Source organism: Rattus norvegicus, chromosome 14, assembly GCF_021556685.1.
Source record: "Rattus norvegicus strain SHRSP/BbbUtx chromosome 14, alternate assembly SHRSP_T2T, whole genome shotgun sequence".
NCBI lineage: Eukaryota > Metazoa > Chordata > Mammalia > Rodentia > Muridae > Rattus > Rattus norvegicus.
This window is the reverse complement of record NC_141547.1, coordinates 17,453,806-17,466,056: the sequence shown is the minus strand read 5'-3', so window position 1 is coordinate 17,466,056 and position 12,251 is coordinate 17,453,806. Positions and strand designations below refer to the sequence as shown.

General features: G+C 45.0%; 1 protein-coding gene across 14 annotated transcripts in view; it reads right to left on the bottom strand.

Moving 5' to 3' along the window:
* Rassf6 (Ras association domain family member 6) overlaps positions 1 to 12,251 on the bottom strand; it is a 40,006-nt gene that overhangs the window by 19,222 nt on the left and 8,533 nt on the right. For 10 of the 14 annotated variants that reach the window (XM_087582940.1, XM_087582938.1, XM_087582939.1 and 7 more), the window contains exon 2: positions 11,232 to 11,330. In XM_087582940.1, the coding sequence (XP_087439066.1) occupies positions 11,232 to 11,296 (65 nt within the window). In that variant the 5' untranslated portion in view covers positions 11,297 to 11,330. Of the gene's footprint in view, positions 1 to 11,231; positions 11,331 to 11,725; positions 12,218 to 12,251 lie in introns of those variants that run through there. The other 4 variants (XM_087582946.1, XM_087582947.1, XM_087582948.1 and 1 more) reach the window with 2 other exon arrangements.

The following is a 12,251-nucleotide window of genomic DNA, read 5'->3' as shown; positions in this document are numbered from 1 at the left end:
TTTTTCAGAGCTGGGGACCGAACCCAGGGCCTTGCGCTTGCTAGGCAAGTGCTCTACCACTGAGCCAAATCCCCAGCCCCAGCCCCAAGTGGACCCATTCTTAATGAATAAAAAATTGTGCCTCTTCCTGTCTCAGCTTTCAAATAGGCCCATACCTACTTACCTAACACAGACCAGGGCCACTCAAATACTCTGATAAAGCTAGCTCTAAAATGCTTGCTTATGGAACGGTTACACACCTGCCCTTTTTAAAATTTTTTATTTCTATTTTTTAATGAACCTAGGATGTCTAGTAGCCCACAGAGACAGCAAAGAAACAAAAATAATATTCAAACTCATTCGAATGAGTCATCAAATCTTCACTTTCTGGGAAATTTTGAGGAAATTTTTTTTGGAACATAAAATATTACCTCACAGTACATACCAAGTGTTTTTTAAGGACATCTTCACACTTCGTATTAAGGGGAAGGTGTTTTTACTAAACAGGGAAATGTCAAACTTCTATACAAACTGAACTTCTAACTGAAGGAATCCATGGGGCCAGCAGCTTGCAACACAGAAATCGGCATTCTAAGAGTGGCATGTCAGGGTGGGCATTCCGGGAGGCGCTTAGGGTGCCTAGAATTCTCCAGCATGGGTTCTGGAGGAGAGCAAGCCAGAACTCCAGCAAGCTCTGAAGGAACTGGCATGGGAAGGCGGGGCACCGAGGGTGTCTGTCACTCAAGTCCTGCTTGGCTTTGGTGAGTTAACAGCTTAGGCGACTGAACTGTAAATGCTAACGTGCACTTTGTACCTTGTGGCTGGGACTGCAGCTGCTCAGCAGATGGGAGCTACCCACATCATGACGTGTGCCACTGATAGTGAACTTAGCAAGAAATGAGTTCCTCTTCCTGGGTATGATTCAGTGGACTAGAAGGAACCCTTGCTCAGCATTGTCAACTGCCACAGACGTGGACGAGGGACAGGACCATGGGAAAAACAGAACTCTATGTCATACCAGAGACACACGGATGTGAAATTTGTAGCCTAACAACCCCCTCTTGTTTTTCCAGTTGTTTTTCTTCTATGCTTTTCCTGGAAACCAAGGTGCCCTCTTCCATTCTTGGTCCTTATAAATTGGACTCGATACAAACAAAGTACAGCTACTGTCACATACTATAGCCCAACATGAGTTCCCCAGACTACCATGTGGCATGTAAACATCCATGGCCATGCTTGGCTGCGTCTCCTACGTCTGTGTCACTCTCTGGGAGACTTGTTGGAAAACGTTGGTCATTTGAGTCAGTCACTGAACTGGAGCCTGGTGTTGAAATCAGGTGACGTTCTTTGTGTATCCTCCCATGTTTGAGAGTGGGACTGTTTTTGAGTCTCTTCAACACCCGGGATAGAATATAAATACCCCCCACCTTCTGGTTTTCACAATTAGTTTTCTTTACTTTGTGAACTTTTTTTTTCATAATATTATATTCTAGCAACGAGATTATTTAGCAATTTCATAGGGCCGGTTCAAAATGTTTAATTCAACACATTTTGTATGATTTTATAAGACAACTATAAATTGGAGAGATGGCTCAGAGGTGAAGGGCTCTACCAGAGGCGCGAGTTCAGTTCCCAGCATCCACATCGGGTGCCTAGAACTGATGTTTCAGAGGTTTTGGAGCCTCTGGTCCTTGCGCACATGCATGTGCACACACCCCCGCCCCCCCCCCACACACAATGCACATGCCCAAATAAAATAAGGCTAACAAACAACTAGGAATTAAACATGTAAGTCCAATGACTCCACTATTGCTGGTATTAATTAAGCTTGTTATTTCATGGGTTATAAGGCTTCACACTTTCCAAATTGTGCATTAAGTGTATGATATACTCATGATTTTTCACAGTTGACACCCACAGTTCATAGTATAAATGGCTGCCTGCCTCTGGAAAGGTAGGATCAGGAAATATGATTTATTCCAGAAAAATAAATCCTTATTAGTAAGCCAGCTAACACTGTCATTCTAAAGCCCTGATGTCTGTAAGCGTTGGCAAAATGCTTACAACCCACTTTATCCTTCCTTATGATCTCCTTGAATCCTGGAATTGAAATCACACACTTCAGCAGGGCCTCTTCTAGAAGGGACTTTGGGTGCCAGGTCTCTTGGCCTTGGGCCTCTTTTTCTGGCTGGGATATTGAAGAAAGAACACCTTACCTCCTGGCACACAGACCTTCCTCTGCTAGCAAAGTAGGTTAGCCCATTTCCACTGTAAATGAAGGGATAGAGTTCCAAAGTCGGAGGGCTGGGAGGCTGGGGAGAAGAGGGCCATCTTAACTGAAGTCAATGTTGCCTCCCTTGACGTCAGAGTCCTGTGCAGGGGAATGTGCCCCAAAGCTTCTGTCCTCTACAAAGAGGTGGAGGGCCTGGCTTCTCTAGAAACTATTCTAGAGTGTGAATCCCCAAAGCTTCTGTCCTTTACGAAGAGGTGGAGAACTAGGTGGTAAATACAAGAAAGGCTCCAGATGTCTCTCTCTCTTTTTTTTTTTTTTTTTTTTGGTTCTTTTTTTCGGAGCTGGGGACTGAACCCAGGGCCTTGCGCTTCCTAGGTAAGCGCCCTACCACTGAGCCAAATCCCCAGCCCCAGCTCCAGATGTCTTAACTGTGCAAACTCCAACATATAAGAGAGCTCTTGGGACTTGGAGCAATGCTAATAAGCCGTACAAGGACAGGATAGAAAGATGAAACATTTCTTCTTCTAATGTTTCAAACGCTAATTCTTTTGGCCTTCTTTTTGAGTAGGGTCTCACTATGTAGCCCAGGTTGGCCTAGAAGTAAGGAACCTCTTTCATTGCTTTCTCTTCAGGCTTTTAGGTGAGGATTTGCATGCTTAGCAGATCCTCAGTGAATCCAGTGCAGCTGAGGGATCCCCACTTTGGGGTCCACTTTGGGGTTCACATCTACAGCACTAAGAACCCAGGTGGCACAATCCTTTTAAAAGAGGGGGAGGATCTTTATGGGGAGAGTGACCGTTTAGATATGTAGTCATTCTGACTAAGACTACACCGATTGCTTCTGATGATTCTACATTTGTTTATGTGTCCAAATAGATGGACCATCATTATAACTCTTGAGGAGAAGCAGCATCTGGGGCTGAGGCACAGGAAGTCATAATAATGTTCAACCAAGCTCTCTGAGGCTGGTTCCATCCCCATTTCTATGCAGTAGGACTCTGGTGGGGGACTGAAGTGTGTCAGGTGTGGTAACGAAGCCCAGAGGCTTCTGCAGATGAAAATAACTTTCTAGCAGAGAGCAAGGAAAGAAAAGGGAACAAAGGAACACCATTATTTGATAGAGGGAGAGATCTCGGAAAAGAAAACGCCATTCTATGATATGGTGCTTAGGAAGAAGACATGCGAGCGAGAGACGGGGTTCAGGAGGTCTGAGATAGTAAACTGAGACCTCAGTAATGGGACCCTTCAGTCAGAGGAAGAGTGAGGGAGAGATTCCAGACACACAAATGTGTGATTCGAGTGTAGGCACTTCTGAAGGAAAGGTCATGATTCAAAATGAGGTTACAGAGGTCCTGCCAGTCTCTGAAACTCTACACGGAGGGAAGTGCATCTCGCTCTGAGCACAGCGAGAAACCTTTGGAGGATTTAAGCCAAGATAATCGGGAATACATTAAGAGAGGAACATTTGATAGCTCAACGAGAATGGGCTTCGGAAGGGAAGCCCCGGAGGTGGCTGCTGAAGTTGTTCAGGCCAGAGATCTATCACCAGCTTCAACTGCAGAAGGCTGATGGTGCTTCAGAAGCAGAGTGATTGGCTGAGATGTGCGCTAGAGGGCGGGGCAAATGGTTCCAAATGCCTGCTCCTGGTTCACCCCTGCTGTACCCTCTCAAGGTTTCCACTTCTAAAACAAAACGTAATGGAAAATTTTTGAAAAAAAAAAAGTCACTTGGAAAGTAAACACGACCGTGCCACACATCACTGGGCGTTGTTTGGACAGGCGCAAGTGTTGCTGTGAAACTTTGTGGTTTGTGTGTGAAGGGTGAGGAGGGACTTCGTGCCTGCTAAGAACGAAGGCCAACAGTGCCCCATACTCTGGACAGCCCTCCCCGCTCCTTCTGGAGGGGGAATCGATCCGGCTGTTCTACTTAGAGAAGATGTCCGTTAGTTTCCTGTAAGCCATCTAGCCTCACGAGGCCTGTAAGATTGTTGCTAGAAGTTGACCCATAATTCTCGGGGTGACTGACCTGAGCAAGCAGAGGCGCTCCGGCAGGAGCTTTAGAGCACGCAGCCTCACAGCCACTGGAACCTGCTTTGCCCTCATGACTTTAACCACTGGTTCTTCTCGTTTCAAAAATAAATACAGCAACCAGCTGAGTAACACGTGCCTGCCATTCATAGGACCTCCACTGAGCATAGAACATGTCTAATGGTATCATGCGCTTTGTTTAACAGCCTTTCTCTTGGTCTTTTAGTAAACTCTTCCAATCCTTATTACAGCACACGATGATCTTGCTTCGTCCCTCTTCCTGCTTTCTTTCTTTTTTTTTTTCTTTTTCTTTTTTTAGCGTTCCTTTAAGAGATGTTTTTGGATCTGAAGAGATAGCTCAGAGGTGAAGAGCACCTTCTGCTCTTCCAGAAGACCCAGGTACGATTCAGAGCAACCACAGGGCAGCTCACGACTCCATTTCCAGAAATCTAATGCCACCTTCTCCCGGCCTCTACCGGCACCGGGTTTGCACATTGTGCACAGATATACATGTAGACAGGACATTCTACTATTAAAAATAACGTATTTTTAATGTAAAAATAATATATACTGTTGGGTGTCCTGTATCTCAACTAGCCTGAAACATTTTGCATGCTGTAACTTACTAGCCACAGGATTTGGTGACTTCCTGTACCAGATATCTCTTGATCCCGTGGTTAGCTGCCTCCGTAGTCCTTACAGTTTCTCCCTGAACTCAGTGAGGTGAGGTCCTGTCCCTCTAGAGTGTTTACCTCACTTTGTTTTGCCACCCTAAACCTGCACTTCCCAAAGAGCCCAGCAGCTGAATTACCCGGGAACCGAGCCACTGCAGATCCCCACCCCAGGCCTGAATGAAGACCCAGGAACCCTGAGGAAGGACCTGGCTTCCGGGTAATTTTCTGGGCAAGTTGAGAGCTGCAGCGCCAGCCAACAGGCTCCTTCTAGAAGGGTCCTGCTTTCTTCCAACACCCTAGCTTCCCTCTGGCAACAGCTTCTGGCGCACCGCACACCCTCAGACCTCATTTATTTAGGGAATAAAATTTGGAAAATTGAATCCCAGCCTACTCTTGGGGGTAGGGAGGTGGATATCTTTTTACCAGTACAATGAAGACATCATAAATTCAAGTAAATTCTTTACAGGTAATAAAAAATGGGGTTGGGGGTGGGGTGGGGTTGAAGTTTGACTTTCAGATTCTGGAAAAGTTTCTGGGTTATCTTAGAAAGACCTTAGAAAGACCTGAAGTGATGGAGTGGGAGACTACGTAGCAGATAAACTTTACTGGTGGTAGTGGGTACCACCGTGGCTATCCTCAGTGACTACTGAAAATCCACATGGGAAATACTGGCTCTAAAATTTGTAACAAGTACCACCTTCCCACATATCTGGTGACATTACTGAACTTCCTATGATGTAGCCCCACGTGTATCATTCGTATTTTAAAATAATCTCTCAGTCTCAACAGGCCGCCAGTAGTAATACTGTGAACACTTAAAAACAATATCTACATGGGAAAATGTCTATGTTTTAATGTTCTAAGCACATTTCAAACCCTTTTTCTATGGCTCATTTTAAACTCTTGGTTCTTTATTTTTTAAAAAAAAATACTACTCAGCTATTGAAAACAATGACTTCATGAAATTCTCAGGAAAATGGATGGGTCTGGAAACTATCACCCCGAGTGAGGTAACTCAGTCACAAAAGAACACACGTGGTATGCACTCACTGATAGGTGGATCTTAGGCAAAGAGCTTGGAATGCCCACGGTACAACTCACGGACCATATGAAGCTCAAGAGGAAGGAAGACCAAAGAATGGATGCTTCAGTCCTACTGAAGGGAGAGCAAGATAATCAAGAGAAGTAGAGGGTGGGGGGAATTGAGAGGAAGAGAGGGAGGAGGGGGAAAAGAGGGGCAGAATCAGGTGTGGGAGGAGATGGGGGAGACGTACAGAGGGTCAGGGAATTGAACAGAGCTGTGTAGCAATGGGGGATGGGGAACTGAGGGTAGCCACCAGAAAATCCCAGATGCCAGGAAAGCAAGGGCCTCCCAGGAACCCTCCCCCATGGAGATGACATTAGCTGAAATGCCCCACAAAGGGGAAAGAGAACCTGTAGAGTGCATATCCAGAGATTAGGGATGGTCCCCCGCCCCCAGCTCCCCTCTGTTGAGGGATGGGGTCACCCACCCATCTCAAGAATATTAACCCAGAATTGCTCCTGTCTAAAGGAAATGCAGGGACAAGATGTGGAGCAGAGACTGAAGGGAAGGCCATCCAGAGACTGCCCCACCTGGGGATCCAGCCCACATGCAGCCGCCAAACCCAGTCACTATTGCTGATGCCAAGAAGTGCTTGCTGACAGGAGCCTGGTACAGCTGTCTCCTGAGAGGCTCTGCCAGATCCTGACCAATATAGACATGTGCAGAAACTCAAAGCCAACCATCAGACTGATCACTGGGACCCCAATGGAGAAGTTAGGGGAAGGACTGAAGGAACTGAAGGGGCCTTATCTGGCAACAATGAGAGGGGAGGCCCTTGGTCCGGTGAAGGCTTGATGCCCCAGCATAGAGGAATGCCAGGGCAGTGAGGTATGAGTGGGTGGGTGGGGGAGCACTCTCACAGGAGCAGGGAAGGGGGGGATGGGATGGGGGCTTGCAGAGGGGAAACCGGGATAGGGGATAACATTTGAAATGTAAATAAATAAAATACCCAATTAAAAAAAAGAAGAACAAAAACCTTTACAGAGGCCTTCCACATCCTCACTAAACTTAGACGTAGCCTTCCTGAGAGTAATATTATCTACTTATAGACCTGTCTTCAGGGCTGGCTCTGCCTATGCTCACCCCTTTGATCAGGAGAGGCTGGGCCCCCTTTGTAAGTAACAATGCCTCTGGCGTTCTGATGGCAGCCTCAGGAACATGGTCCCTTTGCGTATAATTTGTGCTTAGAAATGTAGGTGACTGGCTCTTTTGTCTCAGCAAAGGGTACAAGCTAACGTGTCCGGAACCGGAAGCAGTAAGGAATAATGTACTCTGTGCATAGATTTATGATGTCATGCGACTTCCTAAGCTCTGTAATACACATGTGCCTTTTGGCCTGCGAGCATAGATTCCAGTTTCTAAGAAGCACAGAAAACCCAACAGGTTCTGAAATCTGACCAGCGTTTGAAACGGAAGTGGACTTTTTTGTTTTTGTTTGTTTTAAATACAGGGCTGGTATGTACTCACGTCTCAAGTGTCCCGATTTAAAAGGGTAAAAGGAAGGCACTTTGAAAGCAACCAAATGGAACCATATTTAATTTGGAATATTTGCATGGGCACCCAGCACAGTGGTGACTCCAGGCAATGAAGCAGCGACTTGGAACTGTAGTCGCTGGAGTGTGAAGGGAGCTGGTGCCAACCCCTTTGAGCCAGGTGGTCTGGAAACAAACTGCCACCCAGTCCTAAGATCCAGTCACTTTACTGGCTGTGGTGCCATGACCCACAGGGCCTCTTGTTTTATTGATCGTATGTTCATTCTCATTGAATATGCTAAAACCAAATTTTCAATTAGGCCGCTGACACTTTCTTCACACTTTAAAATCCACTTTAATAGCAATTTCTAACACTTTCCTGCATGTCTGTTCAGGCAAATGGAAAATCCTTAATTAGTTAAAAATTTTAGTTTTGTGTACTACAATGCCAAATGCAGATGGGAAGCTGAGAAACACTTGAGCGAGTAAACAAGTGGGGACTGCTTGCCAGCTGTGCGTATACTGGATACCATAATTAGCCAGCAGGATTGGTATCATTTTCAATGACAATTTTGCAGAGATTTCTTATGGTTTCAGGAACTTTATGACAGGAAGTTAGAAGCAGCCAGAACTCCATCTCTTCCTCCTCTGATCAGCTCACTGAGTTCAGCATTCGGGAGAGTCACCTGACCAGTGTTGGGGCAATGCCCAACGTCTGTACTGTTGTTGAATTCTGGTTTAGAATCAGGTGCTCCGCAGACTGCATACTGAAAAGGTCTATCTTGATGCACAGTGTCTGTGGGATTATTCTGCTCGGTCACACAGGGCTCCAGTGAGCACACATAGAGCCCACGGCCTAAAAGACATCCAGACCGCAGAAGACAAACTCTTAAGTTCTCCAATTGACCGATTCAAAGATAACATAAATAAATAAAGCTCACTACAATCTTAGCATCTTTGGAAACATCCCTCACAGTGTGTGGCTTCACTGCGACATATTTAATTGCTGATAAGTAATACTCTGGGGATATACATAGGCTTTAAAGTGCCCTCACTTTTTCTATGTCAGATTTGAAAATGCTTGCCAAAATATTTTTCAGAGAGGGAAATACTAACTTCATATATTAGGTGTTAAGGTTAATGTGTAAGAAAACAAATGTATTGGTGAACCAACATAAACCCTTCCTTTCCCTCTGCCACAAAAAAGGAAAGAAAATAGGAATCCCAATGCTGTCTGTCTGAGGGCTATGGCAGTACTGAGCTCAATACTGTTTTAATAATGTAGGTCAATTTAAAGCATTATCCATCGTCATTAATTTTATACTGGACTTTGCTTTCCTTTATTTTTCTCTAAGTAATATCTGTGAAACCAAAGATCATTCATACTTATATTTTCTCAGTACTTTCCATAAGCGTTAAGGATGATCTATGCTGCACTTAATAATCAACTTCCTACACCAGGCTCTCCCACCTTCCCACTTTGATGAAACATGTGCAAACGATCATTAGTTCGCACCTCAAGTGATTTCCATTGTACCTAATGGAACCAAGCACCCCTGTTAAGAATAAGCGAGGCCTTGATACCTTCAGCTGTGGGCTGATGTTAGCAGATGTTTTTAGAGAGCTGATTTGTGGAAGTAACCTTGTATTATTAGCATATATTAATCCAGGGCTATTTCTGCCAACCGGCTTTATGAATCAAAAACAAAACTACAGCCGTCTTGAAATCGGGGTGGTGTTTCTGTCATTGAATGATGCCATATCATTCAAGACACTTTAGGGAGATTTTCTCCAGGGGTACAGGAGAAATTTATAATCTAACGATGGGCGTGTGTAAAAAAAAAAAAAGATACAGTGTGGTCTCAGCTTTGCGAAATAGAATCTGTGTTGGGCGTTGGTCTGGTGCTACTTTGCATTCAAATGCTGAATTCTGTACCCCAAAGTCTGGCCGCCCAGAGACAAGTGAATTCCATGTACAGCAGCCTTTGTTGTGTAGACCTTGCTCCCCAATTCAAAACTACTGGTTAAATCAAAGTGGCTACAGCCAGTTACTGGAAAAAATAGCAACAGGCAGAATTTCAATCACAGGTAGGGGCCGTGAGGAGTAGAAGAAAAGGAGGAGGAGTTTGAAGGAGGAAGAAGACAGAGAGAACGGGTGGTCTCCATTAGATGTGTTGCAACAGCAGCACGTGCACAAGTCAGATGGACCCGGAGGACAGGCTGGTGGAGCAGGAAAAACCCGGGAGAAACACAAACAGCCAGTCTAGCACGAGAGAAATAGATCAGGGGTAATCAACCAGTAATTGTGCAAAGCTAACTAAACAGATCAGAGTCTGAGTCTTACTCCATTTGGAAGCTAGGTGGGGATAGGAATAGTTAATTAGTCTACAAATCTGTCACCATGTGGATGCTGGGAAGTGAACCCAGGTCCTCTGGAATAGCAGTGCTTTTTTTTTTTTTTTTTTGAGCTGGGGACCGAACCCAGGGCCTTGAGCTTGCTAGGCAAGTGCTCTACAACTGAGCTAAATCCCCAACCCCACAGTTAGTGCTCTTAACTACTGAACCATCTCTCTAGTTCCTCACTGGTGTATACTATACCAACGTTCTTCGGTGGAAAAGGCCAAGTCTCACAAGGGCCTCCAAAACACTATGTGTTCCAGACCCTCGGTGTCTCTGATCTCAGCTTCGTTTCTTCCCTTTCTACGTTAATTCCTCTACACTGGCCAGGTAAATTAGTATTGTGAGCCTGCATCTGTTTCAGAGGGAGGGAGGCCCACAACCGTTTTCCTGAAGCTTTTCCTTCTTGTCCTGTATCTTCACTCAGGTCTCCCTTGAGTACCTCCTTGGATTAGAGACTCCCTGCCTGTCTGCCTCCAGATTCTTCATTCACGTTGCTGCTTAATTTTTGTTTCCTTTATTTAAGCATTTACCATCACATTGACATTACCCTCTGTCCTTCGAAAATAAAGGTTTTGTTTGATTCATTGTGAACGCTCAGTGCTCAGTCCAGTCCTTCTACAGCGAGTAGCCAGCAAGCGTCTGAGCAATGAATGAAGGAAACTTGTCCCTTTAAGTTCCTTTCCATGTTTACATTTCATCTGTATCCTCTAGTGGTGACTTTGGACCACATCTGTGCCCCTTCACTTTGCTACTCTGTTTTACATTCACGAGCATTCCTCGGTGGCATCCAACTGTCATCTCAGCCCCCCTGTGACTTGGGCACGTCCGGGTAGCATTTGAGTCTGCATGACCACTTTCTCTTCCTCAGCATCTGCCCTGGTTCAGCCAAGTTCAACTCTCACCTTCCCAACTGTCAAACATCCATTGTACCCAAAGCAATAGAATATACTATTGCCTGTTTGTAGGAAATTAGGTAAAGACGTTGCCTATATCTTATGTAATCTCACGTCGAGAGGAAAATGGAATGCGCAAGAAATGGAAAGACAGAAACAGAGCTAAGGACTCAGAACAAACTCTGAGTGTACTGATACCATCCATGAGGAACTTTATCTCCGTAACTTGATCTTCGTGGGTGTTATTAAAGCTGGAACATAATTTTAAGTGAAATCAGGTAAGCATTTATGAAGTCTGAGTGGCCATTCTATGACAGGCTACGGCTTAGCTGCCTCTCTAGTATCTTACTTAGTGATTCACAGCACTGACCTTGCTGGCCATACGTCATTCCAAGAAGCGCTGAATGGCATATTCCACCAGTGACTAGAGCAGAGTTATGTATCACACGGGTGTATGGTGTATGGTTACCTGGTTATGGATGTCCTCTCGTTGACAAAGATCCTAGAAGGGAACCGGTGATCCATCGTTGTCATCCTTGGTCCCTTCCCAAGACGATCTGAGGATGCCCTAAAACATTAGAACAGTATTACTGCTCTGCTTCTGGGAGACGTCCTGAAGTTAGTGTCTTACTTTAATTGAGTATTTGCTTATGTCTTTAATGTATAGGGGAAGGTTTTAAATCTGTGTGAGGGGTTACCATCCTTATACTGCAGCATTCTAACCCACAGTGGCTGGTCCCTGGATCAGGACAAGACTCCAGGCACTGTAGTCAAGTTCTGGCTAGAGAGCTGTCTATGTATGATGCAACAGCCTTCATCTTTCCTGCAGGCGCTGGAATCTGGGACCAGATATCATCAATCATCTCTATTATGAGTTCATATACGTGGCACTAGGGTGTGGGCCACGAGTATTAAGCATAATTTTCTGCTTAGTCTGTTTTACATAAATACATACGCAATTACCATTGCTCTGAGCCTGAAGAATCGCAGGCTCTGTATTCAGATTCAAAAGCTGGGCTGGAAAAAAAAATCAATTTTCTTAACAAATAGAACCTAGATGGGCTATTTTTTACTTTCATGGCAGACTGTTTTGGTAGGGTACGGAGAATGGAAGACATTATACATCTAATTCCCAGGGGTACCAGAAGAGAAAGGAAAAAAAGAGGAGGAGGAGGAGGAAAAAGAGGAGGAGAAGGAAGAGGAGGAAAGACAAGAAAAACAAGAAGAGGAGGAGAAGGTATAGAAGAAGAGGGAATAGAAGGAGGAGAAGGAGGAGAAGGAGAAGGAGGAGAAGAAGGAAGAGGAGGGGAAGGAGAAGGAGAAGGAGAAGGAGGAAGAGAAGAAGGAGAAGGAGGAGGAGAAAAAAGGAGAGGGAGAAGGAGAAGGGGAAGGGAGGAAGGGAGACTAATCATTAAATAGTTATTCCACTGTTCTTATAAAATCCTTGTTTTACTTTTCTTTCGAACATTTTGCTGATCTCAACAGGCAT